Below are 24,830 nucleotides of genomic sequence, written 5' to 3' on the forward strand. Positions count from 1 at the left end.
AATAACACATCACTACGATTTCTTTTAGTATTTCGATTGGTTTCGTTCTAACTTTAAACGTGTGGACTGTTTGCAAAGATGTTGTCACGCTGGTCGCGCACGGCTGTTGATAAATACTTGGCATTCCAAGTACTACGCAGCACAGCCGGACGGACACGGGATTACAGCACCGGTAAGCGAATCCTTTGCGAATGAGCTAAGCTAGGTGTAATGTTGTGCAAGTCCGTAAGCAATCAGTACTAGGCTATCTTATTGTTCAATAATGTATCTTCCCGTTTTAGATAAAAAATTCAGCATCAAAGACGAAGTACTAGATGGTCGGCCACTCTACCTGGATGCTCAAGCGACCACATCGCTGGTAAGTAGGTGGCAAGATAATGAACTGCTAATCACTTTCATTAAACCCGGAAGGGGAATCCGCACGATGACGATACGTTGCACATATGCAAGGGGGGTTCAGCGATCGTCTAATCGCACCGTTCTTATCAGTCATCCACACAACCTATTACACAACGTGATTCTGTGCTACTTTGTCAAGTGATATGGATATGGTTCCAAGATTTACAAAACAATTGCATTCCACTCGTTTGTTGCGTTTTTCTTTCCAGGACCCAAGAGTTCTCGATGCGATGATGCCATACATGACCGCGTACTATGGAAATCCACACTCGCGAACGCACGCGTACGGTTGGGAATCGGAGGAAGCTGTCGAGAAGGCTCGTGCACAAGTAGCTTCTCTTATTGGCGCAGATCCGAAGGAGATCGTGTTTACATCCGGTGCAACAGAATCGAACAACATCTCGGTGAAGGGTATTGCGCGGTTTTATGGTGTGAAGAAAAAGCATGTCATCACTACACAGACGGAGCACAAGTGCGTGTTGGATTCTTGTCGTGCACTCGAGGGCGAAGGATTCCATGTGACGTATCTGCCCGTACAGTCGAATGGATTGATCAGTATGGAAGAGCTGGAGAAAGCCATCACACCGGAAACATCACTCGTATCCATAATGACCGTCAATAACGAGATCGGTGTAAAGCAACCGGTCGGCGAGATCGGACGGCTGTGCAAATCGAAGAAGGTATTCTTCCACACTGATGCAGCACAAGCCATCGGCAAGATACCGGTCGATGTGAACAAAATGAACATCGATCTGATGTCCATCTCAGGGCACAAAATCTACGGCCCGAAAGGAATCGGGGCGCTGTACGTGCGCCGCAAGCCACGCGTTCGAGTCGAAGCGATTCAGAGCGGTGGTGGCCAAGAAAGAGGCCTTCGAAGTGGAACCGTACCAACACCATTGGTTGTTGGTTTGGGCGCCGCATGTGACATAGCGAGCCGCGAGATGGAATACGATCACCGATGGATGGAGTTTCTATCGAAACGATTGATGGACAAAATATTTGCCGAATTGCCGCAAGTCATCCGGAACGGCGATCCGGTACATTCGTACCCGGGGTGTATCAATCTTTCCTTTGCCTATGTCGAGGGTGAATCGTTACTGATGGCTCTCAAGGATGTGGCGCTTTCCAGCGGATCGGCATGTACCTCCGCATCGCTGGAACCGTCGTACGTGTTGCGCGCAATCGGTACGGATGAAGATTTGGCACACAGCTCGATTCGGTTTGGTATCGGGCGTTTCACGACGATCGAGGAGGTGGATTATACGGCGGAAAAGTGTATCAAGCACGTCACACGATTGCGCGAGATGTCTCCACTGTGGGAAATGGTACAGGAAGGTGTGGACATTAAGAGCATTAAGTGGTCGCAGCATTAGAGGAAGCGATCGGGATCGCTTGTGAATTAATAACGGTTTGGCAACAGCTTCGTTTTCTTGCAAATGTTTCTAGCGTGAAGCGCATGCTAAATTAGAGCTTGTAAAGAATTGAAATACATTGATTATTTTACGTTACTTATGTATTTCATCCACTAAACAAAATATCTTTTACCCATGTTGGTGGTTAATTAATTAGGCTGGGTTATAATGCTTCTTGTAACGAAAATATATAAAAAATGATGAACTAATTCATAAAACAGAACGTACAACATCTTCAACATTAACCGGTCTGGAAATTCACTTAAAAATGCATTATGCTATGCTGTAGCAATTTTTGATTGTGCGAATAATCAAAAAAACTTATCATGCATGCGACAAGCAAAACTGCAATATGTTTCACAATACTTTAAAACGAACATTTTATGTTTGTTGCGTCCGAAATCGGTGAGAGCACTGCGTAACTTGATTGTCAAAAATGTTAGATGTGCTTCCCCCACCTGTTGTACATTCACCTTGGCCTTACTGCATGCATGTAAACAACAGATGCCGTTCATCTCGCCGGTACGTGTTGGTTTGGTCTATCAAATATTTATGATTTTAGTATTTTAGAGGTAACTAGCAGGTGAGTATTGTCAAATTATTACTTATATCTTGTGACTAGTGTTTTTAAAACGAATATGCGTTTTAGGAAAACATGAGCAAACACTCCAGACACCGTAAATCCTCGTCGTCAGAAGACAGCAGCGAAGAAGATGAAGAGCGTCGGCGGGATCTTAAGGAGCGCGATGAATTTGCGAAACGATTAAAGCAACGAGACGAAGGCCAAACGCGCAATGTTGCATCGTCTTCCGGCAACAGAGGCTATGCGGATGCTGCCAAACGGCTCAAACTCGAAACGGAAGACCGAGAAAAGCTGCTACCACAGCTGCGCGTCCAATCGCGTCGACAGTACCTGGAGAAGCGCAAAGAAGATAAGGTTGCGGAACTCGAGGCGGATATTCGGGATGATGAGTATTTGTTTCCGGATGCCGAGATTACCGAGCGAGAGCGACGGGATCGAGAGTACAAGAAAAATTTACTTCAAATCGCACGGGAACATGACAAAGCCCGAGAACTGGAGCGCGTACAGCGCTATCGTATGCCGAAAGATGTTAAGAAAGGTGAAATGGAGGAGTATGTCGAGGTGGACGAACGGGAACGTATGCCCCACTCGGAGCAGAAAAAATGGGAAGCGGAACAACTCGCTTCGGCAGTGTACAAGTTTGGATCGAAGGATGCCAAAGAACGGGCTGCCCAGCAGGAAGAGTATGAGCTGCTTCTCGACGAGCAGATCGATTTTATCCAAGCCCTGCAAATGGGTGGTACGAAGGAAAAGGACGGCAAACGTGAGATTAGTGAAGCAGAGAAGAAAAAGATGACCATAGAAGAAACGCAAAAGTCGCTTCCTATCTATCCGTTCAAGGAGGATTTAATTGCGGCCATCAATGAGCATCAAATTCTGATCATTGAAGGTGAGACTGGTTCGGGCAAAACGACACAGATCCCCCAATACCTGTACGAGGCAGGGTTTACGAACGATGGTAAAAAGATCGGATGCACCCAGCCTCGGCGTGTTGCGGCCATGTCGGTGGCTGCCCGCGTTGCCGAGGAAATGAGTGTCAAGCTGGGAAATGAAGTTGGCTACAGCATTCGATTTGAGGACTGTACCACGGAACGTACCGTCATAAAGTACATGACGGACGGTACGCTTCATCGCGAGTTCCTTTCCGAGCCCGATCTGGCAACGTACCGAGTTATGATCATTGATGAGGCTCACGAGCGCACACTGCACACGGACATTCTGTTTGGTTTGGTGAAAGATATTGCTCGCTTTCGGAAGGATCTGAAGCTGCTTATATCCAGTGCGACATTGGATGCGGAGAAGTTTTCCGATTTTTTCGATAAAGCTCCTATTTTTCGAATTCCCGGCCGACGCTATCCGGTGAGTGTGTTATACTAACGCGATTTACGATTTACTTGATTAACCAATTCCTCGTTGTAGGTCGACATATTTTACACGAAAGCTCCCGAAGCTGATTACATTGACGCTTGCGTAGTTTCCGTGCTGCAAATACACGCCACACAGCCACTGGGCGATATTTTAGTCTTTTTAACTGGTATGGTTCTAAATGAAATTGCACTAGTGCGTGCTGTTATTAATCCGACAATCCGTTTTGGTTTGCAGGTCAGGAAGAAATTGAAGCCTGCCAGGAGATGCTGCAAGATCGCGTTAAGCGTTTGGGGTCGAAGCTAAAAGAATTAATCATTCTACCCATTTACGCCAATCTGCCCTCCGATATGCAGGCCAAAATCTTCGAACCCACTCCACCCAACGCCCGGAAAGTGATTCTGGCCACCAACATTGCCGAAACGTCACTTACGATCGATAATATCATCTACGTGATTGATCCCGGCTTTGCAAAGCAGAACAATTTTAACTCTCGCACAGGAATGGAAACACTGCTGGTGGTTCCAATTTCCAAGGCATCCGCCAATCAACGAGCCGGTCGTGCAGGGCGAGTTGCGCCTGGAAAATGCTTCCGACTTTATACGGCCTGGGCTTACAACAATGAGCTGGAAGATAACACTGTGCCCGAAATTCAGCGTATCAATCTGGGGAATGCTGTACTAATGTTGAAGACGCTTGGAATCCACGACTTATTACACTTCGACTTTCTGGATCCTCCACCACACCAAACGTTAATTCTGGCCTTGGAACAGCTGTACGCACTCGGTGCACTGAATCACCACGGAGAGCTGACGAAGCTGGGACGACGAATGGCCGAATTCCCGGTCGATCCAATGATGGGGAAAATGTTGCTTGCTAGCGAAAAGTACAAATGTTCCGAAGAGATAGTGACGATTGCTGCCATGCTATCGGTGAATGGAGCGATATTTTACCGCCCGAAGGATAAAATTATTCACGCAGATACGGCGCGTAAAAACTTTAACCACCAGAACGGTGATCACCTGAGTCTGATGCAGGTGTATAACCAATGGGTCGAATCGGACTACAGTATGCAGTGGTGCTATGAGAATTTTATCCAGTATCGTTCGATGAAACGTGCGCGTGACGTGCGAGAACAGCTGGTAGGACTAATGCAACGGGTAGAGATAGAAATGGTCTCCTCCGTATCGGAAACGACCAATATTCGGAAAGCGATAACAGCTGGCTACTTTTACCACGTGGCACGCCTTTCCAAGGGCGGCAACTACAAAACGGTCAAACACAATCAGGACGTTATGATTCATCCCAACTCGGCACTGTTTGAAGATTTGCCACGATGGTTGCTCTACCACGAGCTAGTTTTCACAACGAAAGAGTTTATGCGCTCAGTCATCGATATTGAGAGCAAGTGGTTGCTGGAGGTTGCACCGCACTACTACAAACCGAAGGAGCTGGAAGATTCGACCAACAAAAAGATGCCAAAAACCGTTGGTCGTTCGGCACCGACAGAAAAATAACCCAGTAAAGGATGTATTTTGTTCCGTGTTTAAGCCATTATTGTTCATTTATCGGTTTGTTTGACATTGATTGTACAGAGACAGCTTGAATGGGTAAACCGGGAACTGATTATTGTAATCCTAATCATGGTAATAAACTGTATTTCCACAAATCTTGCACGTTTTGCAGGAGTATTTATACATTATGATGACTCATTCACGGCAGATGGCGCTAGAAGCTCTTAAATGAACACAAAGCGACGACTACACCAACGATCAGAACATGACAATCGAAAGATTGTGCAATGCATATTTGATTGATTTTCTCATGTTGATAGTAAGCTTAATGGAAAGTGCGAAAGCTTTAGAAATCATTTTAGTATATTGGAGAGGAAGATGTTCAGAGAGCTACACGACAGGAGCGCTAACAAATCCAGCTCGGAACATTACCCGTAGAGCGGATTAGTTCAGGTCGTCCACATACCATAGTTTATGCGATTGGCAAAAGACATTGCCCATTCATAAACGATATGCAGTCTACTATAAGCTACAGTTCGTTGTAGTAGAAAGAAAGCTAGCTGGGCTATAGTCAACAAGAACAAAGGCAGCTTTCCTTCGTAAGAAACACTATTTCATGAAGACGGACCTGTCTACATTCAGTTGATGTAACAAGTGTACAAGCATTTGTGTACTATCTTAAAATTCTAAGATATGATGCAAACTTTAATTTCTAGAAGAATGTATTAAAGCATGAGTAGACTAAACATTATTCAAATTCTCTAGTTTGTCGCGGTGCTTGTATTGATGAGCCAGCTCAAAATTTTCAACATAAATAAAACCCACATAGAATACAAAGCAAGCAATCAGCCCTCCACCGGGTACCCAATTTCCTAGTGGTCCAACTATCATGCTGGTATAATCCACTCAACGTCAACCTCTTTCCATTCGAGATGATAATGATGGGACGCTGATGATTCAACTCGTCCATCAATCTTTATCGCTGCTACCACTCCACTGTTCGTTTTATCAACTTGCTCCCTATCGTAACATTATTCCTGTATTCAACATACATGCCGGTACGATAAAATTTCTGCACGATGTTAAACGTACACTGAGAACGAGTCAGAAATCCCATCCCTTACTAGTGCCCCATTCAACAAGTGGAAATTCGTGAGGATGCGGATGGAATCCTTCGTTTCTTTTATTCTCTCTGTCGCTGTTGTTCTGGTTGCTCTTCAAACGAGAAGAAGATGAGTAAACACAATTTCACATTTCGTACTGGAAATGGGTTTCCGGTGAGTGAGACAGAGAGTCCTTTCTTGTCGACCTTTTTCTCTTCAAACGGGAAACTAAGAAGAATTCTGCCGGTTCCTTCGCAAAGACGATTCTCTGTCTCTGATTCCATCGTGTGATTTAACGTCCCTTCCGTCGCCTTCTAGCTCCTCACATACTAAAGCACTTACTTTTATTCCTTTTCCGGTCTTGTTTGCTGGAAGGCCCTCCCAGCACCAACAGTTCGCTGGCTTTTGCAAAGGTTTATCGTTCATTCAGAATGTTTCCCCCGAAAGGACACACTGGGGAAAGGAAAGACATAGACAATTGGCAAAATTAAGCGCTTTGATAGCACCTTACTTCCTAGCTCACGACTCTTCGGCACGCCTCGTTCGTTGCGAGCGTTTTTTTTTTTGCAATCGTCATGCCGATTTGGGTCGATATATCACGATTTTGCAACAGCCTAAAAAATAACATCCACAAGCACTTTAATTTCAACGCGAAACAGCCCAACAATGAAGGAATCAATGTTGGACTGCATAACCTCGAACATGAACTCTTAACCTACAAACGGGTGTGTAACCTTGCACTAGTGTATTTCTTGTTGATTGACAGTCGAAACACCGTCATCTTAGCAATATCTCGACAGCAGCACAAAGTAGCCACAGACCCGGGGATTAAACAGCCATTGAGGTAAACTCGTTTGAACCGCGTACGTGTGTCGAACCAATCGGGAAGAAATCCGTCGTCAGCTGGTTAGTAGTCCGGGCTGCCGGACACAGCGAAATGGTATCAAGCCATGAAACCTACATTCGTTGCTCCTGGACCTTCCGGTTTATCTGCCTTGCGCTACCGTTAATCATACACCTGCGAGCCAGCAGTGCGCTCGATTATGTGCACGGTAAGCCGAGTTCCGTTGCCATGGAGCCAGATATTGCTTCCGCCATATTCATCGTCAGTACAAGTCTGGCGCTTAGCCGCATCCTAGCGAGCATTATTCCATTCTACGCGGACGAACAGCAGACGATGACGTTAAAGGTGGAAACCATGCTGATTTGTCTAACCATGGTAAGGATTTAAGATTGGTCCCCCATCGGAACCTTGCCTGATATTCACGAGGGAGTCTAAAATGCTTATTAATTATCTCTATGCCTATTGGGAATTCTCTTCCGTAGATTCTTGCGAATATTGTGTTCTGTGATTTGGCGTTGCGTTTAATATGGATTCCAATACAGTACGTGTTGTGGTGGGTGTGCAAGCACAAAATATTGGTAAGTATAACACTACTGACAGGATTTCATTAGCTCGATGAATATGTGTACCCAAACACATTAACGACACATTTATTTCAAACCACGATTCGCCATGTTAATGATCACATTAGCGTTGACCTGATGGAGAGCCGGAAGTCGCGTTGACACCTTTAAATTAACTTCCACTTAACACCTTCCATTGCACCAAAATGCCTAGTTTCCCTTTGGTCTCGTTCCATCAAAGCAGGCTAGTCAATATTCTCATTAGCTCCATTTACCCATTAGAAAGTGTCGCGTTGAACGTACCAAAAGATTATATTTTTTGTGAGTTCTATTTTCTATTCCTATATCCGAAGTATTGTGAGCCACAATGCGGTTTTACAGGTTCGATAACTAACATTTCCTTCAAGTGATGTTTTTGTGTGTTTATCTCTTTCTTCTAGACGCTTTTAGTGAAGGCATTTTTATTCGTCCTCAAAGATTTCGCACCATTTCGGCCGTACTATTTGAAGACTTTGGCGGTATCCGGTTCTAAAAGGGGCTTTCATTTTTTACGGCTAATGACGGTTTTGCAAATTCTATACTCAGTTCTTTTACGGCTGGAGCGATATCCAAAATCCATTGAAACAGTCATCGAAAGGTAGGAGCAATCTGTCACAATTGTAATTGTTTATAGCTGTTGGCAATTAACCAGATACTGTGTTTTTAGGAATTCTCCAACGCCAGCGTGTGATGTGCCGGAAGGAAGAGACGTAGCCAATGTGCAGGAGAAAGACCTTATAACAAATCCATCGTCATAAATGACTTCCATCATTTCGCTGATTTTTGCCTTGGCAGTACACTTTTGCTATAAAATTCCAGTGTTTGTGCTGTCCAGATCTTTGCGACTATGCAGCATACCTAACTGCGAAATTCGAAAAGCGCTAGTCGCAGTGTCCTGCGTCATATGGTTATCAGAGATCACCATCTTACCGGCTCAATATCACCGACAACTTCCACTGTACGTGCAAGTAATTGTCGAGTCTCTGTTCAACATGGTCATTATCGAGCTAGTATACTTCTTCATATGGGGTGCTATTGAGTATCACATCTCGAAAGGAATAGAAACGTTTAAGACACTAAGCTTGTATCAGGACGCAGGAGGTGATATTGTCATTCAAGCACTGCTTACTATAATAGCTTTTGCTATCCTGTACTTCAGCACAACCGGGACAAGTTACTGGCAAACTATAAAATCGAAAGTATATGGTATTACATGGAGCGAAGAGATGGCTGACTCCTTGGCTCTTCAAATGACTCAGGAGCTCATGTTGGCCCAGAACGATGAAAGCCGCGCAGCAATCGTAAAGCAGCGCAGAAAACGTAAGACCAGGTCGCGGTCCAGGTCTAGATTGAGATCGAGGCGTACAAGATCCACGTCGAGAAAAGGAAGACAGACACGGAACAATTAATAAAACTTAGTTTGATACGAATATTTGAATTACGCGGAACTCTTTCGAGCCCACAAAGGAAGCCCCGCCGGGACTTTAAATTCTCGAGAGAACAGTGAATTAAATACGTAAGAATGACCAAACCTTAATTCACCAACGCAGTTCTGTATATTCTATTGAGTATTAAATGTGAAAAACTTATCACTCTTCACCATTCTGAGCCCTAGTGATATGCTGAATCTCAATTCCAAATATTACCTTAACTGCTAGTAAGCCTCACATTATCTATCCACTGCTCAGTGCGCCCATTCTCCAAAGCATTCAATCACGTGAGGATATAAAACCTGCCTCCCGTTACCCTCGCAAGACGGCGATTTATACTTATGCTGTTACGAGCACACTTGACTCAGATTTTCGGACTGTAGCACCGGGGTCAATCCCACCTAATTTCCACCTCATTCATATGGATGCGGTGTTTTAACCCGCATCATGTGGAAAGTGTTTCCCTTACCACCACCAGCGTTCTGCCACGTACGTTCGTCTCTCTGCATCTGTTGCGTTCCATTCACCCATTGTATTAAGCCGAATGTTTTCTCCCCAAAAACGTTTGAGCAGCACATGCTCATGCTGAATGAACGAAGGACGTTTCGGTTCTGCTCATGGCACATATTATGCTGGAAGCTTTCGTGTCCTCGATCTAGAACTCTGCCATGTCTAGCCACTGAATCAGTGGCGAGCAAGTGACCCGTAAGGTTATAATGTTGTTGTTATTAAAATTACTATTATATTGTTGAATATTATTTGTTTTACACATCGTGGAGTGCATTTCTACCAGTTAATTCTCAATTTCTATTTTAACAAATAATAAAAATTCGATTATTAATACTTGTTATAGATAAATTATTACATAGATAAAGATGTTGAAATGGAAAAAAATAGATACAGCGAAATGCAGTTCAAACATCGTTACCACTGGTTCCCATCGTTAGGAATTTCATATTAGAACTTATGCCTGACCATGCTCGTGCAGTGGCAGCGACCGGCTCGTCTACAACGTGCAACGGTGATATTATAAATTTATGTATTTTAATATTAATTATAAAATCTAAGAATATTTAATGCTGCATTTATTAACAACAGATTATCTAAACCATTTTATTAATTGATTTAGATTCCCGACATTAGATATATTAAACTGTACTTACATGCCAGCTTATCAAGCCACGCAGTTGGTTTTCGACCATTCCTCACTGTAGAAGAGGTTGAATATGCTCATGAACGGATCCATCTGAGGCAAACACGAACCTACAAATACACATCACGTGAAGATGTTATAATGTAATGAAAGTGTATTAAATACAGTTGATAGAACAGTCTAATTCTATTCAAATTATTTTCTTTCATGAGAGGCAAGTTGTTCACCCCTGACATCAAACGACTCTTAAATTATGTTCAAATACAATATTGTTTTCAATTAGTTGTTTTTCTATTTGCGCCAAAAATATTCGCCCTACACCGCTCCGTCTAGGTTTTACCAACCATTACCGCGTGTAACGAATTAACATACACATTCTGCCCCTGGTGCAACAGGTGCAAAATGCATTAATGTGGTCCGAAAATGTGGCTCCCTTCCCAGACGAACGCTCGTTCGCGAACGAATTAGTGACCGCCGCCGCCTTCGGTCGGTCGTGAGCGATATGCGTGAGCATGCGTGTGCGCGACTTCGGCCGAGTCTCGAACCGACTTTCGGGGTGGGTGCTTTAAAAGCTCGTCACGGTCACCGTTCAGCTTCATTCATCAGCATCACTCGGCCGACAGCGAAACGTGGTCCGCGCGTACACGAGCACTATTCCACCAACTGGCCCCAGCCTGTGCAGTGGGACGTAGCCTTTCCAACACATTCCCTTATCGCGCCAAGTGCTGTGTGTGTGTGCGTGTGTGAGTGTGCTTGCATAGCTGCGGAGGATACGATAGAAGAGGTAAAATCTCAGTGAAGTGTTTTCCCACATTTCCCGACCACGGTGGTCCTGTGCGTACTTAAAGCGTCTCACTCACTTATCGCCATCGTTGGCCTGACCTGACAAAAACCATACCTATCCGGTTCCGGTACGTTTAGTGAGTGTGCTTTGTGCGGCTGTGATTGTTCAAAGGTTCTGAAGTAAAACGGAAAAATATCACCTCCTTCCATTATCCTTCCATTAACGCGGGCCCAGTCTGCGAGCAGAAAAGTGATTCCTTTTTCACGCTCCAATAAATCGTTCGCTTCGTTCATTTTCTTCCAGTAAAGTGTCACGTACAGAACGACGAGTTCCCGAGTAGCTTTAACTACGTCTTAGTGCTCACAAGTGTTATAGCATAGCAGTAAGTATCTTCGCTTATCCTACCAACGGTGATTTGTGGAACTTTGAATATTTTGTGGTGGTGGATTAGCATCAACAAGTGTGTGCCGGAATTCGATTCCCAAACCCGAGGTCAACCGGTCTGTGTCTGGATATAGAAACAATTCTTATGCTGCCCTGCTTTTCCACTAAACTGGTTCCCGTCCATACAGTAGTTTCATTCTGTGTGTCAGTGGAGAAGCCTTCCGGTGGAGGTCATTGGTTATTGGTCACGAATGCAATACGTTCGCTTTCACAACGAAGCAAATATCGCGACCTTAGAACGTTTGCAAGCCAACCGCTGGAAAAAAAGTGACTGGAGCTGGAGTTTTTTTTTTGGGTAGGATTTCTGCAAGCAGTGAGACAGATTTTCATTTTGATCTCGTTCTCTGGTCACGACCAGTTCCACCAGTTCTGTGGGGTAATTTTTTTTTAGTTTGCCAATTTCAATTTTTGTGATCGTACAACGCGCATCAAGGTTACCCTCCATCGTTTCCAACGTGTGCAGATCCCGAGGACTTTGCGAAGGTTCACCGGAACTGAAAGTGTTTGCAGCTGCATTCCATCGTCCGTGCTACAGTTAGAGACGTGTGTGTGTGCGTGTTTTTGTTTTGTTTATTGCACAAGTAGTATGTAATGTTTCCGTTCCGTTCTGTGGAGTAAAGGAAAGCATGGAACATTCGAAAAGCAACTAATCATAGCCACTGTGGGGTGTCCCAACAAGGACTTTGCTATTAATATGGTCCCTCGTAAAGATTGCTTAATGGGACGCTAGAATGAAGCGAATGAATCGAAAACGACCGACAGTGTGGTTCTCGAGTGAAGCACACTACCTACGCCAAATCGTTAGGTGAAGAAATACATATTTGCACAACCACTGCTTCATGCATTACAAAAACGTTATCACACTACAATTTGCCGTAAATCGAAACAATTACACTGTGCATTATCTGTCACGCACAAATAAACACACTCCTTTTCCAGCTGATGATAGCGTCTTGAATGTAATCTTCTCGCAAACTCATGCCATTAGAAAAAAAAGTGCTTCTCCATAAGCTGATAAGAAATCAATGGAGCAGGTTGTTGCTGATTGATTGTTAATTTTGTTAACCTGCGTTGAACGTAAGGCACAATCACTTTAGTCACCCGATCAAAGCAATCTCACGATGCACGAACGAACGCTATATAGGCACTGATAGAAAAGTCATCGTTTCATAACTCAATTATGTTCAAACAGCTATCACATCGGTAGAAGTGTGACACTCCAGCAAGCAAAGCGTGGTTGCTATAAAATATCAAAAACTGCAAACTCAATTAAACCCCGAGCGGAACTGGGAACTCGGGCCATCATTTTATCGACCCTGCTTATTTCGAGAACCGAAATGTCGATTTATTCGTGTGTTCGTGCCATACTGCTCACCATCAGTGTCTCGCACGCAAAGTGCAGTATATTAACAGCATCCCGAACGCCACGCACAGTCGGTGGTCATCTCGCATCGGTCGTATTGCGGAAAGGGCCTGTTTTTTTGGGTGTTTAGGTGTTTCTCTGCAGCAAAACGAAGCGTCACCTTGGTGGTTCTAAAACAAAGAAAATCGTTTCTGTTAACTTTTATACATTTTGATATTAAATTATCTGTTATTGCGTTTGTTGTGTTATTGTCAAGATGCCTGTTCCGTGTGAAAAACGAGTAACTATCAAGCAACATTCTGGCACATAAATCTACCATGTTGTTTTCGACCCGTAAACTGTATTATTTTCTCTTCTATTGCACGCTCGCTGTACTACACACTAACAATCTTCGATTCGCTCCGTTTCCTACTAACAGACAATAGAATGGATACTAACCCACACAACATTCCAACCGTTGTAAGTAAAACGATGCACTAACAAACTTCTCTAACCATACCGAATGCCATTTTCTAGCTAATTATTGATTTATCCCGCCTTCCGTTACTAATATACTTCTTCTTCGCGCATTTACACAGACCGAAATGCAGGCGCCAGAGTTCAAGGACTTTGCGAAGGAGATGGTCGATTACATCTCCAACTATCTCGAGAACATCCGCGACAGGTGAGTGTAGCTTCAGCAGCTATTGTATCATTTCTCATTCGTTTCGAGCAGTGGATGGATGGGTGTGCGTGTGGTGAGAAGAAATTATCACCTCTTGCGATCGTACACTACTCGTAATGTGGGCGATCTGCCGCACGAATGCCGCCGGTGTGAATTCCCGCGTATTAATGGTTAGAAAATCCACCGACGCCCAGTACCGGCTCGGGGAAATACCGCAGCTGGAAGCGCCCGGAGAAACACCGAAACCGGTTAGATTCACTCATGGAAACTAGTATTCCTGACCTATCGTACATTTTACTGCAAACGATACGACACGTGCATTCGAAATACTTTCCAACCAAATTTATATCGGACAAAAGGCGATCGTTCTGTTGGTGGTTTGTTTTTAAACATCATTGTTCAAGCAGGCACGTTGCAGTGTCAGTCGCTCACAAAACAATTCGCGCGATCGTCAATCGAGTGTGGCGAGACGCGGTAAATTGTTAACAATCACCGATCAAGGTTAGGCTGTTGTGGTTTCTTCAACTCGTGGGTTTGGTGTGGAAGAAATCGCCAACCTCGTCCATAGCGCTGATGTTGTGTCATTTCTTATTCGACGGTTGGAAATGAACGGTTCCGTTTGATGGCCTCTTAGAATATCGCTTGGTTAGAAACGAACGCTAGTAGCTATACCGTGCAATAAAGAAGGCTGTACTAATTGCCCTGTGTACGAGGTACGATCGGCCAACGTCCTCACATCCGCTGCTCACTGTCAGATTAGTGAAACACTCACGGTCATGGATTTGCTTTCCATCGTGCGTTGCCCATCGTTGTGCCGGTGACACCTGCGATCACTACACCAAGGTTACGGTCTAACGGATAATACCACCGAACGAAACTTTGGAGATACATTTGGTCTATTACCTTCAAGTCGTGGGGGTTTGTTGACTTTTGCTAACGACAAATAGCAAATAAGAATGCCGACCACAAACACAAAGATTGTTCTATGCGATTAGTGAAATAAATGCCTAGAACCGGCTCGGATGGCATAGCTTAGCATTCCCTTTGCTTGCGTAATAACATTGATTAACGATGGATATTCTCAAGGACAACCAAAAGCACGACGCCTCGGATCGGTTTGCAGTTGTTGCCGGGTTAGCAGTTTGTCGATGGCTGAAAGCTGGTTTGATTTCAATTCGTGCGAAGGAGAAACACGAATTGTATGCCCAGGCGTTGTGAGTACTGGTGGCTACTTTCAGCAGGGAACATCTATGAACGTTCTATTATTTGTTGAGATACCAATTCCAGACTCGGTGGCGAGGATGGTTCGCCGAACACGAGCCATGAGTTGCAGCAAACAGGGCCCTTTTTTATCTCCACTTCTGGCACGTTATGATGTAACATATCACTCAAACGTCAGCATGGAGTTGTGAAAATAGAATAAAAAAAAGTCCGCTAGACCATGATGTCACGAATAATTTATGTTAAACTGTCGTAATCCACTCGTGCGATCGGTACCTTTTCGTACATGACTTGATCATGAGAAGATCAAGGATGTGTACCGTCCATTCGCACCGGAAACAGCCAACATTGATCACGAAACTCGGTCCAAATACAACGGAAGGGCGACATCGATCGATCGAACAACCTTCACGAGCACGAACAGTCGCCATGGCAACCGTCAGCCAACTAGCCAACTCAGCCTAAACCTAATGAGTGCAACAAGTACAAATGAATGATGATTAATGCAAACGCGACAGCCTACGAGTTGTACGGACATAAAACAATAGGAATTCGTAACTAACCTCTGACACGAAACGTTAGCACAAACTAGTTTCTCTCCAGCGCAAGCAAGTCAAGTTCAACTACACATCCACTCACTTTCGGTAGCTACTGCTAGGCTAAATACGCCGCACAAAGTCTTCCCCCAAAAAACCGGCCCCGAAAGGCGTGCTCAAAATCAAGATGAAGGTCTGCGCAAAAAATATACAGGTGCGCGCACACGCATAGCGAAAAAAAACCCAACACAGTAACATAAAAATGTCTGACACCACGCGAGCAAGAATTGCGCAAAAGCCCACAATGTGGCGGGTGAGATTCTAGTCCCCCTCGCTTGAGGCTCGTCCAACCGTGCCATTGCCAACCGTCGTCAATCAGTGTGTTTCATTCGTGAGATTTAATTCCACGACGATTGGAAGGAGAGTGTTTTTTGAGTAATGGCCGGTACACCTACACTACCACCTCCACACAAACGACTCCACTCCGGCGGTCGTGGATCGGAAGGTGTGAGGTTTTGCAACATGCCAACATGTTGCATGCCTGTTTGAACATGACCTGAATCGGACACCGTTGTCTGATTTTAGATGCACATAAAACGCATACATCCAATCAATTTTCCAGCCGCATGTCGGTGACCCTGAGACGCCAGTTCTTAGACGATGCCGGTTAACCGGGGCAACACACATATAACACTGCTGTTCTTTTGGTTTTTGCAGACGTGTTCTACCAACCGTTCAGCCGGGCTATCTGCGACCGCTAATCCCCGATGAAGCACCCCAGCAGCCGGAAAAGTGGGAAGAAGTGATGGCCGACGTTGAGCGGGTTATTATGCCGGGCGTTACGCACTGGCACAGCCCGAAGTTCCACGCGTACTTCCCCACGGCCAACTCTTATCCGGCGATCGTGGCTGATATGCTGAGCGGTGCCATCGCTTGTATTGGGTTTACTTGGGTAAGTACTTGGATTTTGCATGTCGAAGAGCCGACGATTTTAACACAATTCCTGTCTCAATTTCTTCGTTTCAGATTGCTAGCCCCGCTTGTACTGAGCTTGAAGTGGTGATGCTGGATTGGCTGGGCAAGATGTTGGACCTTCCGAATGAGTTCCTTGCGTGTTCCGGTGGACAGGGCGGTGGAGTTATCCAAGGCACCGCCAGTGAGGCCACTCTTGTTGCGCTGCTCGGTGCTAAGGCGAAGGCAATGAAGCGTGCCAAGGAGGAACATCCCGACTGGGACGATCATACCATCGTGTCAAAGCTGGTTGGATACACATCCAGTGAGTATGACTCCCCAAAAAGCCTTATGGGAGTACTATTTTTCGTGGTCCAATACCAACGTATATTTCTTTTCCATAGATCAATCTCACTCCTCGGTGGAGCGTGCCGGATTGCTCGGAGGCGTGAAGCTGCGTGGCCTGAAAGCGGACGAAAACCTAAAGCTTCGCGGTGAAACGCTCGAAAAAGCCATCAAGGAAGATCTCGAAGCGGGACTGATTCCGTTCTACGTGGTAGCCACGCTCGGCACGACCAACACCTGCGCATTCGATCGACTCGATGAGATCGGCCCGGTCGCCAATCGGTACAATGTCTGGGTGCACGTTGATGCAGCATATGCCGGATCGGCCTTCATCTGTCCAGAGTATCGCTACCTGATGAAGGGTATCGAGACGGCCGATTCGTTCAACTTCAACCCGCACAAGTGGATGCTGGTGAACTTTGACTGCAGCGCCATGTGGCTGAAGGAGCCGTACTGGATTGTGAACGCGTTCAATGTGGATCCGCTCTACCTGAAACACGACATGCAGGGTTCTGCACCGGACTATCGCCACTGGCAGATTCCGCTCGGTCGTCGTTTCCGTGCGCTCAAGCTGTGGTTCGTGCTGCGGCTGTACGGTGTGGAAAATCTGCAGGCCCACATCCGGCGTCACTGCGGGTTCGCGAAACAGTTCGAAGCGCTGTGCTGTGCGGATGAACGTTTCGAGATTTTCGGCGAGGTGCAGATGGGTCTCGTGTGCTTCAAGCTGAAGGGCTCGAACGAGCTGAACGAGGCACTGCTCAAGCGCATCAACGGTCGCGGTAACATTCATCTGGTCCCGTCCAAGGTGAACGATGTGTACTTCCTGCGTATGGCGGTGTGTTCGCGCTTCACCGAAACGTCCGACATCGACTACTCGTGGAAGGAGGTGTCGGCGGCCGCTGATGAGCTGCTGGCCGAGCAGAAGAAGTAAACAGAGCGCTGCGAGCTAGAAGCTGATCGCGCCTATCCTCATCCTCATACGCAAGAATCGCAACCCTCGTTTCCTCCTTTCCTCGTTAAGTTTTTACCTAATATGAACGTTTAATTTATTTATCAAACGAACAAAGCATACACAAACACATCCCGTACAACAAGTATTACAGGGACCAGGGTGTACGGGAAGCGCTGGTGGTCCGACGACCACCCCGGGACTCATTCGCGTGGCAATCAAACTCAAATACCAGGCAATAATGATAACGAAAACAATAAATACGATACAATGAACAAGCTAGTGATGTTCTATGCTTATGAATATCGTGCGACCGTATTGATGTTCGATGTTATACTGTTGTAACCGTTGAGCAGATAATAAAGTTTAAGGCATACCATTCCGCAAAGCAAATTGTTGTTTACATTCACAATAATTTATACTTACCACAATGAAATCGGCTTACATCGTTTCATTTGCACTATTTCTACACTTTTCTTTAAACTTATCCATTTACTATTTACGCACTGATCACACACCCGGAACCTAAACACCAAACAAAACTACACAATTCTGAAGCATGCGACTTCATCCATTTGTTAATTTCGTTATTACTACAGCCTTTTCAACGATTATTTACTATAAAAAGGTAACTACTTTAACGCAAACATGCAAAATAAGCCATTTGTAAGCAAATTTTAAGATAATTTCACACACCCGCTGTTGGAAGAAATGCGTTTATTTTTGTATGGAAACAATTTGACAGCTGTGGTGAATTGGTATCGGTGGTGAATAACAAGTTGCGCAGCTGAGCTTACGGAAAGCTTTTGTATTCAAGCTTTACGCCTGAAAGTATGCAAAGCGTAATAACGTCTAATACACGTCCTTTAGAAGAGCATATACGATGCGTGGAATGTTTTTAAAAAATGACCATTTACATGAAATAGGATATTTTATACTAAATTTTACATTTTTATCTCCACGTCAAAACATTTTTACTCAACAAAACTCAATTTATTGCAACATGAGTCATCAATGGGAAATTATCAAGTTGATTTACCGATTCGTAAGAAAAATAGACAAATAAAACGTATCAGTTTTCCTGCATTGGTACACCCCACACACAAAAAAGCATTATTACTTTCTTAAATGCTTACTAATTGGCTTTAATTTACATTAAATATTTGTAAAGCACGTAGTATGACCCTTCGCATAACCATTTCACAAATGTTTATTTGGTTGGTTTACGTCGTATCATGCATTGTTAAATGAAAACAACTGAAACGTATTGCAAATGGAAAAGAAGGAACAAAAAATTAACCATCGCCACACTTAAGCATGATATCAACGCAAGAAAAATCGATTGATTTTTTTGTCGTGCTCACGTTTCGCGCGCTTGGCACAGGGCGAACGGTGAATGCAATTCCGAATGCACGATGCAATTACATCAACGAGCTTGCCGGTTCGCAATAAAAATCCCTTCGGGAGTTTTGCCTATCCCCTCGGCACCGGCCATACCCTTGCCGAAGCGATTGGTTTGCCGCGCCCGGAAGTGGGTGAATGTGTTTGACTTTCCACCATTCTACAAAAACCACAAGAAACACACTCGAAACTCGGAAAGGAAAACCAAACACACACACACACACACAAAACAACAACAACGGGAACCCATTTTCCGAATTGGACCTTACGTCAATAATTCAAAAAAACCGTGCAATAAAAATGGACAAACGATTTGCCGTTTAATTGCATTTCTGTTGTTTGTTTTAGTCCCTTTTTTCGCCCCGGTGCCGATGTGCGTTTTGCGCTCGAATGTTGCAAATTGAAACATTTTGGTAATGTGTCTTTTAAAGTTTTAGCTACACGTACAACACAATTTCTTCTTAAAATTCATTAAGCCTTCGTTACGGTATTTGCTTATTGCTTGAAGGTAGTAAATACATTACACATGTAATTTAATATGCATATTTTTATCTCTTCCTCCGTAACATAACAACACAACGTTTCGTAAAAACAAAAACATTCCCTCTGGGTGGGTCCCTTAGCCGCGAAATGTCCCCACCGAAAAGAAAGAAACCTCGGTCCACTTAATTTACAGTTACCGGTTTGGCTTTTTTGTTTTACACTCGACCCCAAAACCAACCCCACAAAAGACAAAAACATTCGCGGTCAGCTGTGTTTGGTAGAATATGATACAATTCCCGTCCCAGATTGCATCATGAATATGATCGCGCTGATTAAATCATTTCCGGTCAACGGTAGCAGTCCCCGGCAGCAGTATCGGTTCGATTCAAATCAGGTGGAAATTCCGCCTGGTTAGATAAGGCAGGGCATGAAATATATGTTGGAGCGCGAAAAAAAAGCTTGTCCAACCCAGCTCGATGACCCGAATGTGTGGGTGAAAAAAAGAAAACAAAAAGCTGGAGAAAAGAAACCCCCGAGTGTGGTTCAGCACTTCAAATTAACCTCACCAGCTGAGGTGTTGCAAGATTATCTCAAAGACGAAGCCCATTCAAGAATTGGGCGCCCGTTGGCACCTTCAAACCCATACAGTACGACCAATCAGGCAAACGCAACGACACATGACGCAGCACGTTTTTGTGTGTGCATTTTGTGTTTGGGTTTTTTTTGTTTGTTTCGTTGACCACTTACACTTACCGCTACTCGAACAACAGCCGAGCCTCTTCAAATCCCGCTGGAAGTTTGGGACGGCTTTCGATTTTATTTGCGGCAGACATTTTCGGCAGCCGCTTCGTGAGATAATTGCTGCCCTGTCCGGGACGTTAAAGACGGCGCGTTCGGTGCGATCGTGCGACTCCTGCACGGGCGACTAGGAGTGGAGGGGGGGACGAATTTTGGTTTCCTTTTTTATTTTCCACACCGGCAGCATCCACTATGGGTGCTTGGATGGACAAATGAAGCAATGGGACTGTATTTATCGTAAAATTCAGTGAAGAATTAACGAATGAGCTTAGTAACAATAAGCAATAAATCGAGCACGATCGTAACTTAACGAAGTTAGGTTTAAGTTACAATCAGTTTCGTAGACAAAACAACTAACAGACAACACTAAATTGGAAAGAATACAAGATCAAAAACAGCTTCCAAATCCATTTCAAATGACAACGGGAAATAAAAGAAAACAGAAGGCAAACATAACCCTATTTCTCCGAGCCAAATCTCACAACGCCAAGATAAGCATAAGCTGAGGTAGGTCAAATGCTTGCAGACCATAGAAAATGGCATGACATTCTAGCCGCACCATGCCGAGTACATTGCACAGACATGAGTCGCGTAAGCAGAACATTCGAGCATGGGAAACCGAGCAACGCATGCAGCTGTCATGTTGTTGTTTTCATGCCAATGAGTGGCAAAATAAAGGGGGAACAGTCGTATTTGAATAGTCAAAGAACAAAAGTGTAATAACTACTTGTGGAAACCATCACTGGATGAAATAATCAAAGTGTATCAATTACAACAATATTTAGGCACTTAAAGTCTCGAAGGCAGTAATTAAGTCTCACTTTAGAGTGCATAGAAGAAGGTATCACCTGGAATAAACGGATATTAAGCCAATAGACAGCTGGACTAGAACCTAGAAGGCTCCTAGAACTCAGTAAGTTGTAGATCTAAACAATTGCGTCAGCTTCATAACACTGCCTCTTGGTGCTTGTAATATGTTGTCCAAGTTTTGAGCTATGCTTTAGCCAAAATTAAATTCTTTCTAAGCGAAGACAGAAAATTTATCACCAAAAATATTCTCCCAACTCGGCATCATTCTCGAAGAAGTCGTAACTTTGACAGTGGCATTATTTTTGACCACCCGTAAATCCCACTGTGCGTATGGCTCATCCTCACCGTCGCTCATCGGTGGCCTGCTTCTGTGTCCGTGCCTGTAACCGTTTAATAGTGACGCTGATGGAGATCAATCAATTAGCATACGAAGCCCTCCCCGAATAATGGCTCGTTTTTACACCACCACGAGGGTAGAAAGTTTTCCGGCAATTCTCGAACGCCAAACCCACTCGACACGGTGCGGTGCGGTACGGCGAAACGGGAACATTTTAATGAGCGCCGAATTTTATGTGAGCAGTGTTGATGGTTTTTGCTGCCATTGCTTCCCTTTCCCGCCAAAACACGCATATTTCATAACCGGTCGAAAAACAATGCCAACCCTCTCGCGTCCAACGATGCCACCAATGTCGCGATCTCCGGACAGGTAGATGACCGGTCAACCCGTCTGCGGAAACGGTGGAAAGACAACAACTCGGCGCCATCCTCTCAAGCCGGCAGTGCTTGAGTGAGGATGCTCTTCAGAATGCAAGCACGACCGTCGCGACATGGGTGAACTTTCTTCCGCCAGCGACCCCCGGGGGGGGGGGAACAGCCCAGTCCCCGTGAGTCCCGTCCGGTCCCACCACTTGAGTCAGCAGCTCTGTAGCAGTGCGGGTTGTTGATGTTATCATTATTGTTGTTTGCTGATGCTGCGCTGCTGCAAAAACGGCACACAGTGGGGAAATTGTTGGACAACACTTCCTCCTCTGGTGTCCCCCTGTGTCGCTGCGTAAACCCTGGGAACCCTGGGTGGGAAGGGGAGGGATGGGCGGAAGTGTGTTTTGGAGCAATTCGAGGTGGCTACGAAGGGAGGGATTTAGCATAAATAAGCCTTGCCGGTATCCGAAGATCCTCAGTCTCCGGTAAGGTACGATCCAGTGCAGACGAACAGACGACGAGCAGTGCAACGAAGCCGTCAACCGATCGGGATAAAAGTGCAATCTGGAGGAAGTTCTTGTGATGCTAAAGCGTGTCTAAACGGTTCGCGGTGTGCCTTCATGTGTAAACTATTGATCTTCAGCAAGTGCAAGTGTAAAGTGGATTCCGAAGTAGTGAGAATTCAAGCGTGAACCACCTCGAAACAGCATGGCAAATATGGACATTAATGAGTTTCGCGAGTTCGGACGAGCTGCGATCGATTTCGTCGCGGACTATCTGGAGAACATCCGGGATAGGTGCGTGTTTGAGGATTGTTTTGCTCGGCATGAATGTGACCGTAGTGATCCTGAGCTCAAGTTAATGATGTGCGCATTTTGAATCAACAGGGATGTATTGCCATCGGTGGAACCGGGCTATCTGCACGATATGCTGCCGGGGGAGTTGCAGAATGAGCCCGAAGATTGGAAAACCATCATGGAAGACTTCAAACGGTGCATTCTACCGGGACTAACCCACTGGCAGTCGCCTCACTTCCATGCGTTCTATCCCTCCCAAACCTCCTACTCGTCGATCGTGGGCGAAACACTAGCGGCGGGACTGGGTGTTGTGGGATTCAGTTGGGTAAGTTGGCCAGTGACTCGCGTTCTCCGTCATCCAATAACCGGCAATCGGACGGCTTTCCACAGATCTGCAGTCCCGTCTGCACCGAGCTGGAGGTGATCATGATGAACTGGTTGGGGCAGCTGTTAAATCTTCCCAAATCCTTCCTGAACTGTGACGAAGGCAACGGTGGCGGCATCATCCAAGGTTCGGCCAGTGAATCCATACTCGTAGCGGTGTTGGCTGGTCGCGAACAGGCCGTCCGTCGTCTGCGCGTACAGCACCCGGACCTGACGGAGACGGAAATCCGTGGCCGTTTGGTTGCGTACACGAGCGATCAGAGCAACAGTGCGGTTGAGAAGGCGGGCATTCTAGGTGCGATCAGGATGCGCTTGCTGCCAGCCGACGAGACCGGCATCCTGCGCGGATCTACCTTCATCCAAGCGGTGGAGGAAGACGTTGCCAGTGGTCTGTTTCCGGTGGTTTGCGTCGCTACGCTCGGCACCACGGGAACCTGCGCCTACGATAACCTGGCCGAAATCGGTCCGTACTGCAACGAGCACAACATCTGGCTGCACATCGATGCGGCATACGCCGGTGCGGCCCTGTGTCTGCCCGAGTACACGCACATCATGCAGGGCGCCGAACGGGCCGATTCGCTGAACTTCAACCTGCACAAGTGGATGTTTGTCAACTTTGACTGTTGCGCGATGTGGTTCAAAGACGCGGGCTCGGTCACGAAGTCATTCAGCGTCGATCGGATCTACCTGCAGCACCAGTTTCAGGGACACAGCAAAGCACCGGACTATCGGCACTGGCAGATTCAGCTCGGTCGCCGATTCCGCTCGCTCAAGGTTTGGATCACGCTGCGCACGATGGGTGCGGCGAAGATCCGGGATCTGATTCGCTTCCACATCCGGCTTGCGAATCGGTTCGAGCAGTACGTACGGACGGACGATCGGTTCGAGGTTGTCTGCTCCACGCTAGCGCTCGTGTGCTTCCGGCTGAAGGGTGACGACGCACAGTCGAAGCAACTGCTGGACAACATCACCAAGCGCAAGAAAATCTTCATGATACCGGCCACGTACCAGGGGAAGTTTATCATCCGCTTCATGATCTGCGGCATCGACCCCCAGATGCACGACATCGAGTACGCTTGGGATGAGGTGCGAACGCAGGCCGATCTGCTGCTGGGTGTGGATCATAACCGTAACCAGCTGGCAAAGGAGCGGCTAGGGCAGGAAAGCAAACAGACCCCGGTGGAACCGAAGCAGTACGAGAAGAGTTCCGAGATTGGCAAGATCACGGAGAGTTTAACTGGGATTATGATTTCCACCGAAAAGGGTCAATGAGAAGCCGCGTTCTATTACTTCACCCGTAGTATTAAGAGTTCCTTCCGCTTTAGCTGATAACATGGCATTGAGAGTTCCGGTCATTAATTTGCACCAGAATTTGCATTTTTAATGTTTTTTGATAGCACACCGAAACATTCGCGTCTTCATGCAATATAAATAAAGCTTGTTTCGTGCGCAAATAGCCATTAAAAAGAAAAAAAATCAGCGAGTGTTGATTTCAACACTTTCACCCCGAGTAGCAACACTATTCTAGAGCAAGCGACCCACATTTCTACTATCATCGCATTAGTAAATCTCCCCAAAACTCCTTCCGTTTCATGTTTGTTTATTTATGGGTCATGTTTGGCTCGTCGCAATGAGCAAACAAGACTTCTGCTAGTAGCTGTTGCTAAACTGAGCGCTCGGTAAAACGTGTGTCCGTTTGTCAACGGAACAAACGCAACAGTAAACAATTTCCTTCAAAAGAAAATGTCAAGCAGAAGCCGTTTCTTTGAGAGTTTTCCCCGGTCCTCCTTTCT

General features: G+C 45.6%; 5 protein-coding genes across 5 annotated transcripts; all 5 read left to right on the plus strand.

Moving 5' to 3' along the window:
- The first annotated feature begins 78 nt into the window (after positions 1-78).
- Positions 79-1,775, plus strand: LOC128715700 (cysteine desulfurase, mitochondrial). Its single transcript, XM_053810612.1, has 3 exons — positions 79-172; positions 282-358; positions 609-1,775. The coding sequence occupies exons 1-3, from the start codon at positions 79-81 to the stop codon at positions 1,773-1,775; spliced, it is 1,338 nt and encodes a 445-aa protein (XP_053666587.1).
- A 694-nt stretch (positions 1,776-2,469) lies between these two features.
- LOC128715699 (pre-mRNA-splicing factor ATP-dependent RNA helicase DHX16) lies at positions 2,470-5,279 on the plus strand. The gene is made up of 3 exons (XM_053810611.1): positions 2,470-3,756; positions 3,817-3,931; positions 4,000-5,279. The coding sequence occupies exons 1-3, from the start codon at positions 2,470-2,472 to the stop codon at positions 5,277-5,279; spliced, it is 2,682 nt and encodes an 893-aa protein (XP_053666586.1).
- A 2,037-nt stretch (positions 5,280-7,316) lies between these two features.
- Positions 7,317-8,583, plus strand: LOC128715192 (uncharacterized). The gene is made up of 4 exons (XM_053810075.1): positions 7,317-7,598; positions 7,706-7,801; positions 8,227-8,423; positions 8,493-8,583. Exons 1-4 carry the CDS (start codon positions 7,317-7,319, stop codon positions 8,581-8,583), a joined length of 666 nt encoding a protein of 221 aa, XP_053666050.1.
- Positions 8,584-13,255: 4,672 nt separating this feature from the next.
- LOC128715739 (aromatic-L-amino-acid decarboxylase-like) lies at positions 13,256-17,647 on the plus strand. The gene is made up of 5 exons (XM_053810650.1): positions 13,256-13,279; positions 13,578-13,663; positions 16,138-16,372; positions 16,447-16,696; positions 16,776-17,647. The coding sequence occupies exons 1-5, from the start codon at positions 13,256-13,258 to the stop codon at positions 17,645-17,647; spliced, it is 1,467 nt and encodes a 488-aa protein (XP_053666625.1).
- Positions 17,648-22,564: 4,917 nt separating this feature from the next.
- Positions 22,565-24,309, plus strand: LOC128711285 (3,4-dihydroxyphenylacetaldehyde synthase-like). Its single transcript, XM_053806152.1, has 3 exons — positions 22,565-22,653; positions 22,744-22,978; positions 23,044-24,309. Exons 1-3 carry the CDS (start codon positions 22,565-22,567, stop codon positions 24,307-24,309), a joined length of 1,590 nt encoding a protein of 529 aa, XP_053662127.1.
- Positions 24,310-24,830: the final 521 nt, after the last annotated feature.

Source organism: Anopheles marshallii, chromosome 3 (genome assembly GCF_943734725.1).
Source record: "Anopheles marshallii chromosome 3, idAnoMarsDA_429_01, whole genome shotgun sequence".
In the NCBI taxonomy this organism is placed as follows: Eukaryota; Metazoa; Arthropoda; class Insecta; order Diptera; family Culicidae; genus Anopheles; species Anopheles marshallii.